Source organism: Protopterus annectens, chromosome 8.part0, assembly GCF_019279795.1.
Source record: "Protopterus annectens isolate FY-2018-M chromosome 8.part0, PAN1.0, whole genome shotgun sequence".
Taxonomy (NCBI): domain Eukaryota; kingdom Metazoa; phylum Chordata; order Ceratodontiformes; family Protopteridae; genus Protopterus; species Protopterus annectens.
In genome coordinates, this window is record NC_056741.1 from 1922787706 (window position 1) to 1922807455 (window position 19750).

The 19750-nt window shown below is 42.7% G+C and overlaps 1 protein-coding gene across 1 annotated transcript in view; it reads left to right on the forward strand.

The window, feature by feature from the left end:
- The window catches only part of ELMO3 (engulfment and cell motility 3), a 1057243-nt gene that overhangs the window by 506244 nt on the left and 531249 nt on the right, over window positions 1-19750 (forward strand). Inside the window, exon 9 of the mRNA XM_044081425.1 lies at window positions 152-230. Coding sequence (XP_043937360.1) covers window positions 152-230 — 79 coding nt within the window. The remainder of the gene's footprint in view (window positions 1-151; window positions 231-19750) is intronic.

Genomic DNA, 19750 nt, shown 5'->3' on the forward strand with positions numbered 1-19750 from the left:
ACTTCTTCATGGGTCCCTCTAAAGTCTTTATTTTCTGTTCTTCATCTGTAACTGAGTCATCTGAATTTTGCAGATATTTAGTTGTGATTTTTGATGCTTCCCTGCTCTGGTTGTAATCCTCTTAACTCTCTTTTCTTTTATTTCCTTACAGCAAAAACCAAGAAACACAGACAAAAGACATGGCCTTGATAATTGCCCTATTACAGAGCTCAAATGAAGCACTGAGGAAGGTAAATTGCTGAATTTGCTTTTTTTCTTTATTCACCAAAGGCAAAAATATGCATCTATATTCATTTATAAACCAATTGGCACAAATACCTTCTTTAGCAGAGACACTGTAGCTTTGTCCTGCTTAGGTGGTTTTAGAAAGAGTTAGAGAAGTTAAGTAGAGACTGAATGATTCAGAATAATTTCTACAGGAAGTAGTTTGCTAACAATTGTTTAGCCTTAACCCTTAGCAAAGGAGTGTGAAAAAGAACAGTACAGGAGGCTTTGTAGAAGTTACATTAAATAAATAAACACACAAACCATTATTGCAATCACTTTGTGAGTAACACAAGATGTTCGTCATATGGATCACTATTATATTGTCATTCATAACGTTTGGGAATTAGTCGCAAGTGAACGTGCATTCATATTACCTGACGTCCAGAGGTTTGGACATCTACAGAATGGTGCTGTGCTCTTCCCAATGGTAAAGATGTGAGCAGGATGTTCATTAGAAAAGGGAAATGGCCATCTTTTTTGTCACACACAGCAATTAGTGGCCTATCTGTTTCTCCTAGGTGATTTCAAGAGTACCCATATGAGGATTTTTTTCCTTTAAATATGATTGCTTAATTTGCTATTTTTTTCAGCATTATATTGTATTGGTTATTGTCTTTTTCTGCTGTGAGTTTAGATCTCTTTCCCAGATCAGTAACAGCTCTGGAAAAGATTACCAGTAAGCAGGAGCGGCCCTAGGTCAACTGGTGCCCTAGGCAAAAGGGCTCCTCGGAGCCCCCCAACACATTACCTGGTGCCCCCATTGTGGTCTCCCTACACCAAATAAATACTGGAAAAGCACCCCTGCTAGACCGGCGCCCTAGGCGGCTGCCTAGTAGGCCTATGCCTAAGGCCGGCCATGCCAGTAAGTGAGCATTTGAGAGACAAATTCTGCCAAACAGTGATAGCCTTCTGTGCTTTTTCTGTTTAGAAAAGAGCCATCTAGTGTCATTATGTGAACACTGCTATCTTTTTAGTAAGAAAAAAAAATGATTTGTACTGTGTGCAACTGCAACCTCAAGTTTTTTTTTTTTTAACATAAAAAGCTTCTGGCCTTAGCTCAGGAACCATCTGTCACTTCTCCTGCAATATAGCCTTCCTCAACAGTTTCTAGTGAACATAAAATGGTTAAAACTATGAAGCATTGAAGGATTCTTTACGGTGAGAGAGAGTGTACTTTAGTGACAACACCAACCCCAGGAGAGACTATGGATACTTGCTCTGCTGAAATGTGTCCTTTCCACCTTGCTTTTGTGTCTGTTTCAACTACTTTCTTGATTGTCACTGTCTTTTGGGGACCAGCAGTGGATAACAGTCTCACATCCTAACTAGTCCTTAACAGGAATTCTTGTTGCTTCACAGATACTGGTTCCAAGCCATCCTCAAAGTATCAGACCAAAGTGCACATCATTAGGGGACACTCTCCCCTTTTAATATTCCTACTCTTTTTGCCCAAGAGCTCACTATCCCAGATATGGGGACAACAGTTACATTCTAAAAAGCCTAAGCTGATCAAGACAAAGGCCTTATTCTCTGTGAAACAGGTATCCATCTAAAAGACACCTGCATTCTGGCAGCTGCACTGGTCCCTGACATTTTTGATTATTGGTCGTTTGCTGAACAATATGCAGCACACAGCAAGGGGTGTACATTCTGGCACCCCCCACCTCCCATGACCCGGTGGGAACATCTTTGACTTCTGGTAAACTTCATTCAATGAAAAGAAAAAGACAATGGTCATATAATCCAAAAATTAAGAAAGAGGTACCCACAAAGGAAGATATGAGCACTGTTATCTTTTTGAGTTTAGAGGAAGTGGGGTATTTTGCATGCTTTTCCTTTACGCTCAAGGACCTTTTGAAGGAAAAGAAAACCCTCCTCATAATAGTACCCCATCCCACACACACACAAACACTTTGGTCAAGGCAATCCTGGTTCTCCTAACTAGTACAATTAAGCAAAGAGCAACTGCTTATCCTCCCAACCTGTTGTACACTGTTAAACCAACAAGGAGTAGTCCTGGAAACCAAATCTGAAAGGCGTCACACTAACATCTTGCAAGTTAGAAACCTTTTGCCATACTCTCAAACTCCATTCCAAATTAAGTCTTACAGATCTTGCAGGAGGCTAGAAAGCTTGCAACCAGAAACTCTTGCACGCAAGATGAAATAACCTCTACATATAGTGTGGTAACTATGGCATGCTGTCTAGGACAGCTTCACTCCAGGATGTATTTCAGGATTTTCTAAGCTTATTTGATAAGACTGTTCCATATAGTTAGAATTCACCTCTCAGTGATTTTAGCTTGTTCACCCTTGGGTATCTATTGGTGTCTATCAATACAGTTTACAGTTTTTGTAGGCCCACAAGGAACTCACTACCCCCTCCTTGGGACATTAGCTTAGTTATATCAGCATTGACTTTACTACCTTTGAACTTTGCTCCTTCAGTTAACTCATTAATGCAGGCAGTGCTGATCTTGCTGTGTTGTTTCTCATGCCTGCAGTACAACTCATCTAGGCTGCCTTTTCCCATTTACGCTATTAGCAGTTGAAAGGCACACTGTACATAGTGCTTTTGTTCTGCTATAACTTAACCACAGTACTAAATTTGTGATACTCAGTGCCATAATTAAGTATTCTAAATAAGAGTAAATAACTTCAGCTGTGCAAGAAATGCAAAAAGCTGTCTCTCTTGTGAAGCTGAAAATTTTGTCTCTTATTTATTTATTTAACTGTCAGCTCTAGGCAATTGCTGTCCATTCTACTGGCAATCAGAAATGTGTCACCTAATTAACTGATTGCCAGTAGGCGTTATTTGTGATAATAACAACAGCAAGTGCATGATTTGATGTGTAAGTAAGTCTGCATACTACTCTGCAGTAACAGAGTGACGATTGTGACCATCCCTAATGTCATGGCCAGAGTAGTCTCACGGCTGGCTTTGAACCAGATTACTAATTTTCTAGCTTTACATTTAAAACACCAAAATAAGGAGTGGGGAGACTAACCACATATAATGGATATATACAAGCATAATATATTTCACAGGAATGACTGCTGATTTCTGCAACCAGAACATATTTTAATGCCAGAAAAACAATGCAGAACACTCTGTGTAGATGGGATTTTTTTTTCTTCTTGGGAGGCAAGCCATATTGACTTCTTTTCTGATCACTATGGCAGAACCCTGTTGGGGAAAGTTTAAGGTGAGCAGAGAGACAGCTAGTGTAGATAACCCTTTTAGAAACATCAACAAAGCATTACTGTCCACACCTTCTGTAAATATTTTGAGCTAGGTATACTGTCCAGTAGCAGAGCAGGACAGGGCAGGGTTTGCCACTGCAGTTTTACTGAACATGTGGGTGCCTACACCCTAGGTGTGCGACCAGGTTATTTACTGCTTTCGTACTCTTCCCAAGCATTATGATACCACTGCAGCAGTGATGGTGAAGGGTGAACACAGTCTGCGTAAACATAGTTGCCATAACAGTAAATATGCAGGTACTAGGATCACTGCAGCAGTGTAAGTTATCTCCTGCCCACCTCCTAGGACTTCTCTTATTTGCCTAAAGCTCTTAAAACAGAGATGTTGGGAATGGGATCACCTTCCTAAACTTATGCTGCTGTCTTCCCCCTGTTTGAGGAGGGCTTTTGAATATTATCATATTTAGGTCATCCATCTTTAATAACCTAGACTGGAAAACCTGCTGGTGATTTACCTCTTCAGACAAAAACAACCAAAAAAAGAACTAAAAATGCTGTGGGTTAATTTCCTCCTGATTATCTACTGACATCCTACACATGGGAAGGAGACCAGTTCTATTTTGGGGCTTTCTGGAGCTCTGGAAGTCAGGCTGGATGAACAGGCATCCACCTTCAGCTAGTCCTTTTGAATTATGGATGATACTGAGGCAATAATCCTACTGCGTGAACATCTTTTACTGTATTGTGTATGTTCACACTACTGTACTTTGCTGAGTAGTGAGGCAGTTCATGTTTTGTTATTCTGAATTCAATCTTCATCACCCTAAGAACTTAAAGCTGCCAGGAGTTAAGCAGCCTAGCACATAAAACTTTTCCAGACTACCAGGCCCCTCCCCCTTAGACAGAGTCCTGTGCAAATCAAGACCCCACTGTATATCTCTTTCACCATGTGTTTGATTATCTTGTCTTTAAATGGCCCCCACCTACTGCTTCTAATATTATAGCATTTTGAAAATTTTTTACTCTTTTTCATCTTCCATGATGAGTTATTATTCCCTTTGCAGTTACAACAGTAATCATGTCAGTTTGTTCTATTTTTGTGGCTACCTCCTCTACAGAATTATTACTTGCTGTATTGCTAACCTTTGTGTTTTGTAGTTGCCATTTATTTGCTCCATTCAGGACCCTGTCCAAAAACTCCCATACCTTCACTCAACTGACCTATTCTTTTCATCAGAATGGGAAACTGATATTCCTGGGCTAGACAAGATCCCTACAGCCCATTCGTTGCTTCTAAGAAATCTCTGTCAGCCTTCCATTGTTCATCAAACATCAGGCAGGAAGCAGGGCAGTTTGCTGGTCTTGGGGGGGTGGCCTACCCTCTTCCTTTGGCATCTCCTCCAAGCCTGCATTCACTGCCGTCTCAGGGAAACATGCTGTCCCCCATCAAATGCATGGTGCAAATGCACTAATGGCTGTGTTGACTCAGCTGGCTCAGAACTCGGCTTAGTGAATGTCTAGTGCTCCCACTAGGTGTCACCCAAGTGGGGAGCTAAAGTTGCTTCACACCCTGAGGATAGGTATGCCTGCTGTGGCCACTGATTCCCATCCTTCCTAACCAGCCCCCACAAGCTCTCAAGCTGCTACTTGAATTCAAGTTGTCTGCCACTTAGTCAGGGCTTTCTTCCTTTATGGCACAGAGCTGGTACCATTTGTTGTTATTTTAGCAGTAGCAATTAGTGTAGATGTAGTGTTGCTGTTTTCTTTATTACAATTAATGCAGATCTAGTGTGGACAAAAAAAGGAATCCAGATAGTTTTAAATCTTGGAATATGAAAGGACAGTTTAGACCTTTAACTGGGAGTTGAACCTAAGACCTAGACCAATCTGTACTGTTGCTACTGCCTCTGAACTGTTAGACACTGTGCAGCTAGACTTTGATCTGTCCCTTAAATAGAGCCTGTTTTCTTCCAGTTAGAAAATCACTATCATGTTGTGGTCAGATTACATAACATACATGCAAAAACATGCACACACACACATACACACAGTAGTAAGTCCATGATAAAGCATTAAATCACAGAATATGAAATGAAAATGTAGGCCTTTGATTTCCAGCAACCCATGCTGTTGTCACTAGTTTGGGACCATAAAAAGCCACTGTGCAAATGGGCTTTGAACTTGCTTCAGGTTCCATTCAAAGACCAAGTTTCCTTCTATGTCATGTAATTAAAGCAATGCCTTAGTCCACCTCTCTCTGCAGGCCTTTCTGGATCCTTTCCACAAGGTGCTATTGCCATCTATATGACAGCAAAACTGTAGTGTAGTATGTATCAACAGGCAGGGAGGAACTCAATCCTACTCCCTTTGCTTGGTGTCCATGAGTTTCTGAGAATGTACTAGATCCACCAGATGCCCTCTTATAGTCTGTCACATCCTAAGCAAAGGCAACTATTTAGTGAATTGGCTCAGTTAATGTCACCTGATACTGCACAGTCAGTCTGCAGCACAGATGTTGTTTTATTGCTGAAAAAGGCCTTGCTGCATTTTGCTTGCATCACCAACAACTGTAAAATGCAGCAACTGATTTTCCCTTATTCCAACTTTGAGAGGGATTCCCTGAGGCTTACTCTTCCAGAAGTGACCCACAAGAATTCTCTGTGCCTTTTTCCCAGAAGACCAGGATGTGTATAGCTCCTTTTGGGTCCCAAGTACGGCTTCCCCCAGAATTGTAGTTGGCTCATCTAGTACACAGTGCCAGTCGCTGATTTTGCACACCACCCCTTCAGCTCTTCACCTTCTATTCTACCAAGATGACTGGCACATTTGTACCAGTTGGCTTCCAATAGCCAGATGTATACCACCCTCAGCTCTTCAAATGATTGTAAAAAAAAAAGGATTTTGGCTTGGTACAGCTTGACATGAACAAAGTGCTGAAGTGCCTTTCTGCACCAGCATTTCTAAAACAAAGAATGCAGGAAATGCACTTAGCCTGTCTTCATTTTCTGGAGCATGCTGTCTGCCTAAGGCCCTTTAGAAAGCTTTTAACACACCTACTCAGCAAGCCTCGCCTGGGTTTTCCTTATGACTGACTGCTTGGTTTCTGCTCAGAAACAAAATGCCAGAAAGAGTTTTGCATAGTAAATGGACATCATTTTCACTTTGGGATGTGGCCAGAGGCTTAAAGCTATTTGCTGTCCATGTTCTGCCACCCTGCCACCCTAGCTCATTTGTCACAGGCATTTGACTTAGGATTAAGTTATTTTTCTGTTATGGCTCATTTGGCATCATATACAGTTTCCATCAGAGGATTAGATCTTTGTATTAAGCTTCTTTGAATATGTGTATAATCTGTTATGTAGGCATCTCTAAATATTTTTGCAAGGCACTACAAGCTGGACATAGCATCCATCTCTAGGTCATCCTTTGGATTTGCCATCATTAGGACATGTTTACACGAAGAGCCAGCCAATAAAATAAGCTAAAGGCTGTCCTCCAGGTGAAGACAGAACTGCCATTACCAAATACAAAAGTTATCAACTTAATATAATGATAGACCTGTACTGGCAGTTTCATCTTCACCAGTGTACTCATCCTTTTTGCCCTGCCTCAGTCCGAGAGACCTAGTATGCAAAGGTAATTTGGGTAAAAAGGAAGGGCCTGGAAATGTGGATAAGTTTTAGATGGTATGCTAAGTCTTACTGGGCTTAGTCCTCAAAGTGATTAAGATGGATTGGCCAATATGGAATTATCACATTAAGTAAGTAACTTTAATTTAGAGCAACTGTCTCAGCCTTCCAGCAACTTGCCAGTGCTACCCCAGTCCCAAACAGGCTAACTACTGATGGAGTCGAGTCAACCCCTCCTCCTTTTGAACAGATGTAGTCTTTAATAAAAAAGGGACAAAACCGCTTAACGTTTTGTTAATAAAGTGGAATTTCTTCACTATTATAAGCTCTGATATTTGCTTTTTTGGTCATGCTGTTTTTGCCAGCATTTCCACCAAGGATGACTGTTTTTTATTTATAAGTTTTTATGTCAGCCATTTTTTGTTTTATGCTGCTTATTCTGTACTAGTATTTTTCACAAACTGTTACAGCCCGATCTGTCCCGAAAGAGATGAGAATCATTTATTTCTGTGCAGCACTGAGATTAAAAAAATGAGGTGTATTGATTTTGGCATCTCAAAGAAATCACTGGCTTAAGTTGTACTGATTTGTTTGTGCATGTCAGTCTAGGTTATGAAGTCTTGGTGACTAGGTCTGTATGACCCAGAGTGGTAATTTTTATATCATAAAAGACACTGTAAGACATTTCACATGAGTAATGTAAATCATTATTCTGGGAGTAGTAATATAGCAGTGCAAAAGCAGAAATGCAAAAACAGGAAACTTTATTTTAAAGTAGTACATACTTAATTAATAGGCGTACTAGACACTACATGATAAGAAACAATAACCAGAAAATAACCAGAAAAAAGGAAGCTTACTGAACATTTTCACTTTTAGCAAGAACATCAGTGCGAGTCAGACCTTAACTGATTTTCTAACTTGTACAGTTATAGTATTTAGGTTATAATAGTTTTTAAGTTAGAACTTACAAGTAGAATTATGATGAACAGCAGTACTTATTGGGATATGATGTCCCTGATAGAGGAGAAGGGCATGGAGTTCAACAGTTGTGTCACCCAAGTAGAAGAGACCCAAACAGAAAAAAACCTTACGCCCTGCCTGAGTTCAGATCCTTCATTGAGTAACTATAGACAGTCACACTCAGGATGTAGGAACTAAGAACTTGAAATTACAAGGCACTCTGCCAAATCTTTTCAATGGGGAAGGGAGTTGTTGCTTTGTTACAGCAGAACTGGAAAAGCAGCCATGCAAACAAGTGCTGGAAGGTGTATTGAGGAAACTAAATAATATTTCTGCCCCTTGTGAAAAGGTAGAAGAGCAAATAATATTTTTAGTGCATGCTTTTTTCCATCCTGCTTGCCAAACATCAGCCTCACATAGGTCTTAATCCTATTCTGTCCCCAGACAGTGGCTGCTATCTGCCAGCTGGGGTAACAGCAGGCAGAAGGGTGCTATCATCCAGGGAAGCTTGAAGATGATATGTGTCTTGCTCCAAGAATGAGACCGGTCCTTAACCTAGTGGTCTGGAATGATGTATGGTTAAGGCATTTTTAACCTTAATTTCATACATGCATCTGTATATATTACGTGTGCATTCTAATTAAAATATACTAATACACAGACACACATACACAGCCCATATGTATATCTCTATCTACCTATAAATATTCCAAGAACTGAATAACAATCAACAACAAAATGTAGAAAAAATAAAATTCAACAACACACAATGTTCTGTATGATAAATCAACAATGGAGCATTTCTCAGGTGGGAAGCCTTCCTGCAAACACCAATTCCTCCAACTCTAAATTCGCAAACTCCAATTGAGCAACTTTGGGGGTTAAGGTGAAACTTCCTTATCCTCACAGTTCCACAGTTTCACATTTAATATTGCCGCTCTTGTGTTTGAATGGGAGATTATTAAATGTAAGCAACTAATCTTTAATCTTTTCCCAGAAAGCCAGTGTGATGAAACCCATGTAGTGAATGCATAATATGTATGTGGGAATGCACACACACACACACACACACACACACACACACACACATATATATATATATATATATATATATATATATATATATATGGTTCCCCTTCATATGACAGAATTAACATAAGCCTGAAACTCAAAAGCCTGAAAACACAAAAAAATACATATACTGACTTTAAACAACAGAAACCATATTAATTTCCACTAAGTATAAGCAGGGGGTGAACCCCCCTGCACCCCCCACACCCCCTTTTACTTAAATATATCAACTCCAGGATTGCACTTCATTACACTAAGTGCAATCTCTGAGCTGGTATATTTAAGTAGCAGAGGGTGTAGGGGGCGCAGCCCGCTTATACTTAGTGGAAATTAATATGGTTTCTGTTTAAAGTCAGTATATGTATTTTTTGTGTTTTCAGGCTTTTGAAGTTTGAGACTTTTGTAGTTTCAGTCGTATGAAGGGGAACTGTATATATATATATATATATATATATATATATATATGGATCTACTTCTAAATCCCATAATTTCAGAATCCTGAAGATGAAAATACCAAGACAGCAATCACGAAACTTAAAATAACAAACCATGTAATTTTCCCAGGGCAAATAAACACTTGCCCCAAAACAACAGAAACACACCGCATACCCCTCCCTAACTATATATACCAACTCTAGGATAGCACCACAGTGGGAGAAAGGGTAAAATTCACCCCGTTGGGCAAGTGATGTTCATCGTGTTACCCTGCTGCAGTCATCACACTTGGGTTATCCTGCCGTCAGGCAGTCCCGCAGTCGGCCCGAGTTCCAAAGTCTTGGTCCGGCGTTGGTTGCTGTCGCTTCTTCCCTGACGTCAGTGCACCAGGGGTATATAAGAGGCATCCAACGCCATTTTCTTCAGTCTTTCTTGCCGCGTGGTGCCTGAAGCAGAAGCAGTTCGCAAGTGCCGGTCGGCCGACACCTGAGATTTTCGATTCGAATTTCAGTCCGAAATCTTCAATAAAGCTAAGTACCCCATTGGGGAACCTTTTCTTGCCTCAGTCCGATGTCAGAAAAAGTTAACAATTGCATTTCTTGTGGGAAGCAAATACCTCGTAAGGACTTCCATTCCTATTGTACACCTTGCCTAGGCCCAGACTACGACGTCACAGGTTGTCGGTTTTGTGCTAGGTTTAATAAACGAACTATCAAACACCGTTTCGACTTCGCACGACATTACTTTGGTAGGAAATTTAATTATATCATGCTGTTGGAGCAGCCAACGACTGGCATGCATAAAAAATGCAAGGATAAGGACAGGCAGCCTAGGAACAAGCCAGACTCCGAGGCCTCTGCTGGGCCTGTCTCCGGTTCTCCAGCTTTCAGTGAGGCGCCTACGCAGCCCCTGACGACAGCAGAGCTGGAACCCCAGACAGCTGCGGATTCTCAAGTGGAGTCTACTAGGCTGATGCAGCCATCTTCTTTAGGCCCTTCCGACACCGGAGCAGAAGTAGACCCCGGTGCAGTGGAAACACCTTCGGTTGCAGAATGTGTCTTCAGACCGACTACACTCACCATTAAATCTTATGCTAAGCTTAAAACTCCTTTAAAACCAAAGAAGACTGTACATCAGTCTACAGCTCAAGGCCCCATGCCTAAGAAACAGATGCTTAAGATGGCTGAAGATTTGATTACCCTAATCAGGGGTTCCCATCCCCCTCCTGATAAAAGACCAAGACAAGAGGAGGATTATGCTTCCTCTGACCAGATTTCAATTTCCTCAGATTCTTCTGAGGAACAGGATTACACTTTTCCACCTTATGAAGACTCTGATGCTGAAGACTCTATTCCCTCAGCACCTCCCCCTGAAGACTACTTCTTTGGGGAAACTTTACATACCATGAGGGAACATTTCCACTGGGAAGGCCAGGACTACTCTGATTCTAAGAAAAGGCTCCGAGAGTTCCTTTTACTACCCCAGCACAGACCTCTTGCTATCCCTCCAGTTTTAGATATTGTGGATGATGTCTACTTGGAGTCTAGTCTAAATCCAGACTCTCTACCTCCTGCTCCAGCCAAACCAGACAGTTACTACAGAGTACCTGACTCACACAAATTCCTTTATAAAAGCCCTGTGGCTGACCCAGAAACAATTTCCCAGGGTCCTAAGGGAGCTAAAGCTTCTATGGCTAAAAATCCTGTGCCCTCTGAAAGGGATTCCAGGGCCCTAGATAGACAGGGAAAGAAAATATACACCTCAGCAACTCTGGCTATGAGAGCATTAAATTGTCAGTTTCACATGCTGAAATATCAGCAATTCCTAATGTCTCAATTAAAACAAAGAATGAGCACACATACTGAACAGTCTGAATTCAAGGAAATGCAGGATCTGTTGCATGCAGCTGAACAGGTGGGCAAACATACTTTATAATGTGGATTTGATTCATTGGAAGCTTCCTGTAGAGCAGCTGTTACTGGCTCTGTCATACGTAGACATGCTTGGTTAAAAGAACAAACCCTTCCTGATCATGTTAAAGCAAAATTATTGGCTGCACCTTTACAGCAGGATGTATTATTTGGTGTCAAAGCAGAAGAGGTTTTAAAGACAATGGAGGATAAGGCAAAGTCTATGCAGACGGTCAAGGATTTTTTCAGACAACTGGCACATCATCACAAAAGACAAATGGGTCCTAAACATTGTCTCTCAAGGATACAGTTTCCACTTTCATACCTTACCAAGGATAAAAGGAATGCCAAACCTGCCACCAAATCAATGGGCAGAGGCACCAAAACAAATTACAGCTCTCATGGACATGAGAGCCATTCAACAGGTACCTTCACAGGAGCAAGGACAAGGATTTTACTCAAGACTCTTTCTAGTCCCAAGAAAGGACAAAGCATGGAGACCCATTCGGGATCTTTCAATTCTGAACACCTATCTGCAAGTACCAAAATTCAAGATGCTAACACTACAGTGGCTTCTTCCCATGCTGGGCAAGAATGCTTGGCTAGTAACGTTGGACCTCAAGGAGGCATACCTGCATGTCCCTATCAGACAAAATTGCAGAAGATACCTCCACTTCATTGCAGGTTCAACGCATTATCAATTCTATGCACTGCCCTTTGGCTTATCTGCTGCGCCCAGGGTCTTCACAAAATGCCTGGCACTAGTAATTGCATACTGCAGACAAAGAGGAATTCAAATATACCCATACCTGGATGACTGCCTTATTCAAGCAGAAAGCAAGGACATTCTTTTAAAGCATCTGGCATTTGTCAAACACCTTCTAAGTTGCCTAGGGTACACAGTAAATGAAAAGAAATCAAAACTAGTGCCCTCACAAAACATAATATTCCTGGGAGCCAGCTTGAATACAATGGCTCAGATGGCTTATCTCACGCCAGACAAGCAACTACAGCTGACTCAATATTTCAAAATAATGGCAACAAAGACCCAACTCCCTGCAAGAAAAATTCTGCAGGCCTTGGGATTCATGGCATCTTGCATACTACTAATACCATTTGCAAAACTGCATATGAGGAAATTACAATGGTACCTGAAAAGCGTATGGACTCAGCACAGCCACAGCTTGGAAACAGTGATACCACTCATTCCCTGCCTTCAACAGGAGTTTCTATGGTGGGCACAGACATGTCACCTCAACAAGGGTCAGCCTTTCACCTTACCCACAGCCAGGCAAGCTATGACAACAGATGCATCGGACTATGCCTGGGGAGCACACATGCCAGGACAGTGCATTCAGGGTAAATGGACTACAGATCAGAGGCATCTGCATATCAATCAAAAAGAAATGCTAGCAGTATAGAATGCCCTAACAGCTTTCAAGGACCTCTTACACCCAGGACAACTAATAATAAAAACGGACAATACCACAGTAATGTGGTACATAAACAAGCAAGGGGGCACACATTCCTACCCTCTATGCAGGCAAGCAATGACCTTGTGGAACACTGCACTGTCTTACCAGGTTCAATTACAAGCACAATTCCTGCCAGGAAAGAAAAACACATTGGCAGATGACCTAAGCAGAAACATCATGGATCCACATGAGTGGAAACTAGATCCACAAGTATTTGCAATGATGGCTCAAAAATGGGGACGCCCAGACACAGATCTGTTTGCAAGCCCCCAAAACTACCAACTTCAAACATTTTGCACAAGGACATTCCGTCCACAAGCTTGGAAAGTGGACGTCCTCTCATTCAGATGGAAAACATTAACAGTGTATGCCTTTCCTCCACTGCCTCTTCTAGCAAAGGTAATGCTGAAAGTCAGATTAGAGAGGCCACAAATGATACTCATTGCACCAGACTGGCCACGCCAGCATTGGTATCCAATTCTAAGGAACATGGCCCACGGCTCACCATGGATTTTACCACAAATTCCTCACCTGCTCACCCAGCGAGACAATCAGATTCTACACAGCCAGCTCAAGACTTTAAACCTGGCTGCATGGCAAATTACCTAAACAACCAGCCAACACCTCTTTCCAAAGCTGTTATGGATGTCATTCTGGAGGCCAGGAGGCCCAGCACCAGGAAAACCTATTCAGACAAATGGAAAAGATTTTGTGCCTGGAACCAGGCTAAAGGCCAAAATCCCTTGATCCAAACATTCCTCAGATTCTACAATATTTAACTGAGATGTTGCACAAAGGACTTTCCTTTTCATCTATTAAGATCCACGCCTCAGCAATTTTCAGCTCATTACAACACAGATCCTCCTTTATTCTCACATCCACTCCTAAGACAGTACCTCAGAGGGGCTAAGAACATAAGACCGCCAAGGAGAGCACCAACACCTACTTGGGATCTCAACTTTGTTCTGGAAAAGCTTACACTGCCGCCCTTTGAACCAGCTTTTTCAGCTGATTTAAAATTTCTTTCATGGAAAACTGCCCTGCTACTAGCAATAATCTCAGCTAGAAGAGTCTCAGAGCTACAGGCACTAATGGCAGTGGAGCCTTTTCTCATTTTTAATCAAGACAGAGTCTCTCTATGAACTAACCCTTCCTTTATGCCAAAGGTGGTATCCAGTGTGGCCCTAAACCAAACCATTCATTTGCCCACCTTTTTCCCAAATCCCCAGAACAAAGGAGAAAGACTCCTGCACTCTTTGGACATTCACAGGCAATTATGTTACTACTTGGATAAAACTAAGTCTTTCAGAAAATCTGACCAGCTCTTTGTAGCCTATGCTACAGGATCACAAGGAAAAGCTATCTCAAAACAGACCATTTCTAAATGGATAGGGCATTGCATACGTTTCTGCTACACGCATCATGGGAAACCGGTACCTGCTAACATTAGGTCCCACTCCACCAGGGCCACAGCTACATCAGCAGCCTTTCTCAGGGGAGTGCCAACCAAGGATATTCTGGAAGCTGCAACTTGGAGTTCAGTGCACACCTTCACCAAACGCTATCACTTACCTCTATATTCTAAGACTAGAGCTGGTTTTGCCACTGCAGTTTTGCAGGGCCTACTAGCTTCTTCTAACCCTGTTTAACTCCACCTCCCATCCTTAGCTTTGGGAATCAACCCAAGTGTGATGACTGCAGCAGGGTAACACGATGAACATAGTACAGTTTGGTACCTACCATAAATGTAGATGTTCGAGTGTTCACCCTGCTGCAGTCCAGGTTACCCTCCCTCCATCCCCTCTGAACTAGCTGAACTTATCTATACCACTCTATCCTATACAACCTCTGTGGTGTATTTGCTTGTGCCAAAAGGTATTGTTTTATTTTTATCTAGATATATATATATATATATATATATATATATATATATATATATTTGCCTACCTATTGGGGGCACCTGACATCTGGGGCAAGAAAAACTGAAGAAAATGGCGTTGGATGCCTCTTATATACCCCTGGTGCACTGACGTCAGGGAAGAAGCGACAGCAACCAATGCCGGACCAAGACTTTGGAACTCGGGCTGACTGCGGGACTGCCTGATGGCAGGATAACCCAAGTGTGATGACTGCAGCAGGGTGAACACTCGAACATCTACATTTATGGTAGGTACAAAACTGTACTTTTCTTGCCCTGGGAAAACCTACTCTGTTCAGCATTTTAAGATGTTCTTTGTGTTTCACTGTTGCAGTCATCACACTTGGGTTATCTGCCTGCAGGTAGCCCTCAGTCAGCCTGAATACCAGAAACTTAGTATTTCTGCATTGGATGCTGTCGCTTCTTCCTTGACGTCAGGTGTCAGGAGTATAAAAACAGGAAGCCGACGCCATTACATCAGTCTTTCTTGCCGAGGCGGAGCTCGAAGCAGAAGCATTTCGCAAGTGCTGGTCGACCGCTACCTGAATTTTTTGTTTTTGAGTTGAATAATCCTGAAGTCTTCTAAAGCTAAGTACCCCATTGGGGATCCTTTTTTCTTGCTCTAACTGATGTCAGAAAAAGTTAACAATTATCTTGCCTGTGGAAAGCAAATACCTCAGAGATTTTCATTGTTACTGCATCACCTGTTTAGGTCCAGACCAAAATGTCCCTCGCTGTCAGTTTTGTGCCTTGTTTAACGCCTGAACCATTCATCATCGGGCTCTCTTTATCACTAAATTCTTTTGCTCTCTATCTCTGTATTCTGAAATGGCTTCGGTAAGCCATCTGACTACCGATGTTCTGAAAAAACATAATGATGCCCACTTCAGTGGATTCGCAGACCTCTGCTGAGACCCATTCGGAGTCTGGTATGCCGTGAGATGCTTCTTCGACTATGGAACCAGCAGATGTCTTTACCTTGGATGGGTCCGGAGCCGCTGTGCAGGCACTGGCTTCTGAGGCAGTTTTTCACTCTACCGATGTTCAAAACAAACCGACGACTTCATTTTTAACCAATACTACCGAGTTTCTTAGGCCCAGAGTCGCACTACGCCTAGAAAATTGATGACCAAAGCACATGCTCAGGCACTCATGCCACAAAAACAAATGCTTAGAATGACTGAAGACCTCATTACACTGATTAGGGGAAGGCAGCCTTTCCCTGCAAAGAGACAAAGAATCCAATCCTCTTCAGGTTTTACAGACCAGGAGTCCGATGACTGTGACCTTTCTGATTATGAAGACTTGCCCTTATCTGCCTATGAGGATTCAGATGCAGAGGAATCCATTCCCTCTGCCACCCCCCAGAGAATTTTTCTTTTGGTGAAACCTTGCATACTTTAAGAGAGCATTTCCATTCGGAATGCCAAGACTATCCTCAGTCCAAAAAGAGACACAGAGAATTTTTGGAGTTGCCTCAGCCCAGGCCTTTAGCTATACCCCCTGTTCTGGATGTTGTAAATGATGTTTTCATGGAATCCAGTCTTACTCCAGACACTTTACTTCCTGCCCCTAGGAAACCAGACAGGTACTACAGTGTACCTGATACTCACAAGTTTCTTTTCACAAATCCTACTGCTGACCCGGAGATCATTTCCCAGGGGCCTAAAGGTATCAAGACCACTACAGCCAAAAATCCCACCCCTTCGGACAAGGATTCCAGAGCTTTGGACAGATGGGGTAAGAAGGTATATACCTCTGCAACTCTTGAATTGCCAGTTTCACATGCTGAAATACCAGCAACGTATTATGGAACGTATTAAACAAAAAGTGGTAACTTTTCCAGATTGTGCAGAAAACAAAGAATTGCAGGAGCTTATGCACTCTGCAAACCAAGTTAGTAAGCATAATTTGCAGTGTGGCTTTGATGCCCTAGAAGCATCTTGCAGGGCAGCAGTCACTGGCTCTGTACTGTGAAGACATGCTTGGCTGAAGGAGCAGACCTTGCCAGATCAGGTCAAATCTAAATTACTAGATGCTCCTTTGAAAAAGGACTGTTTGTTTGGCACCAGAGCAGAAGAGGTTCTTAAAAAGATGGAAGAAAAGGTTAAATCTATGCAGACTGTTAAAGAATTCCTACAAGTACAACCGCCTAGATTCAGTAGGCATTGCCCTTCAAAACACTGGTCCTTTCCAGCCCCCTCCAAGCCTTTCCAAACAAGACCCAGGGAAAACAGACCACCCAGAATACAGTCTCAGGGTATGCAGAGATCTAAGCAATGGAGTGCCCCCACCCCTAAAGCAGGGATTGGTAAGCCACCTCCATATGGAAAAAACTCATAATGACTTCTTCACTCTTATTTCCCAGCCCTGCCCAATTGCTTAGGAGGAAAACTTGCCCTTCATGCAAAAAACTGGATGTCCATCACTCAGGACCGATGGGTCCTCAACATTGTATCCCAGGGGTACAAATTTTATTTCCATTCACTGCCAATCCCAAGCGGGTTTCCAGACCTTCCTCCAAACCAGTGGGCAGAGGCTCAAAACCAAGTACTTTCCCTGCTCAATATCAGAGCTATTCAGCCTGTTCTAGTAGAACAGAGGGGTCAAGGATTCTACTCCAGACTCTTCCTGGTACCCAGGAAAGAGGGCTATTGGTGCCCAATCCTGGATCTTTCAATTCTCAACACCTTCCTGGTGGTACCAAAATTCAAGATGCTTACCCTGCAACAGCTTCTCCCTGTGTTAGCCAAGGATGCCTGGTTAGTCACCCTAGACTTAAAAGAAGCCTATCTGCACATCTCCATAAGGGAGTTATGCAGGAAGTATCTACGTTTCAGGGCAGGGTCTATGCATTTTCAGTTCTCTGCACTTCCCTTTGGCTTATCTACTGCGCCCAGGGTATTCACAAAATGCCTGGCTCCAGCCATTGCATACTGCAGGCAGAGAAATATCCAAATTTACCTTTACTTGGATGACTGCCTGATTCAGGTAGACAGTCAGGAATTGCTGCTTCAGCACATGGCATTTGTAAAAAGCCTTCTCACTTCATTGGGGTACACCATCAACGAAAATAAATCACAACTGATACCCAGTCAAAAGATTGTATTCCTGGGAGCAAGCTTGGACACAACTTCACAGATGGCATTCCTCACTTCAAAAAAACAGGCCTATCTGACAGACTACTTCAAACAAATCACCACCAGAACCCAGCTATCTGCAAGAAAAATACTGCAAGCCTTAGGGTTCATGGCCTCATGTATACTGCTAATTCCGTATGCAAGACTGCATATGAGGAAACTTCAGTGATACTTAAAAAGTCTTTGATGCCAACATTCTCAGGACCTGGAAACAGTCATTCCTATCATACCTTGTCTAAGGACAGAGTTCCTTTGGTGGGCAGAAGCATGCCACCACAACAAGGGACTGCCTTTTACTCAAACCCACGCCACTCAGACCCTGACCACAGATGCATCAGACTATGCATGGGGGGCTCACATGGCTGGCAAATGTATTCAGGGCCACTGGATCCCAAGTCAAATTCATCTGCACATCAACCAAAAAGAGATGCTAGCTGTACAGAATGCCCTGACAGCTTTCAGATACCTAGTCTTGCCAGGACAGCTGCTGATAAAAATAGACAACACCACAGTTATGTGGTACATCAACAAGCAGGGGGGAACCCATTCTTGCCCAGTCTGCAGGTTAGCTACGGCCCTGTGGAACACGGCCTTGGACGTCCATGTCCATCTACAAGCTCAATTCCTGCCAAGCAAACAAAACTCACTAGCAGATGACTTAAGCAGAAATCTCATAGACCCACATGAGTGGAAATTGGAGCCCAGCACCTTTAACATTCTGATTCAGAAATGGGGGACCCCAGAGGTGGATCTCTTTGCCTCCCCCTACAACTACCAGCTAAGCAAATTCTGCACCAGGAACCCTCACAGCTGGGCCTGGAAAGTGGATGCCCTATCCTTTCAATGGGAAAACCTTTCAATTTATGCCTTTCCCCCTCTGCCCCTTCTCTCAAGAGTATTACTCAAGATAAAACAAGATAAGTCAAGGACAATTCTGATTGCCCTGGACTAGCCACGCCAGCACTGGTACCCACTCCTGTGCAGCCTGACAACGGTGCCACCCTGGCACCTACACCAGACCCCAACCCTGTTTCTCAGCAGGAGGGACAGATTTTGCATTCACAATTGCAAACCCTAAATCTTGCAGCCTGGCTTATTCCTTAAATACTACACCAACCTTGAAACCAGAAGGCCCAGTACAGGAAATCCTAAGCTGAAAAGTGGAAAAGGTATTGTTCTTGGATTCAGTCTAAAGGAAAGGACACAGCACTGCCCTTCTTACCTCTAATCCTGGATTACCTTGCAGAACTACTCCACAGAGACCTATCCTTTTCCTCCATTAAGATCTATGCCTCTGCCATCTTGGCTCATTACAATACTGAGCCACCTCTATTCTCTCACCCTGTCATCAAACAGTTCCTGAGAGGGGCAAACAAATTAAGGTCACCAAGGAGAGCACCAACCCCTGCTTGGGACCTTAACTTTGTACTGGAAAAGCTCACGCTTCCCCCTTTTGAACCTGCTGCTTCAGCAGAGTTAAAATTCCTCTCTTGGAAAACAGCCTTGCTTCTAGCCATCACTTCAGCTAGAAGAGTGTCTGAGTTACAAGTACTGATGGCTGTGGAACCCTTCATTATTTTTCATGATGACAGGGTTTCCCTCAGGACTAACCCTTCCTTTATGCCTAAAGTGGTGTCCAGTGTGGCTCTCAACCAATCCATCCATTTGCCAACCTTCTTCCCTAATCCTCAAAATAAAGGGGAAAGGATACTGCACTCTTTGGACATGCATAGACAGCT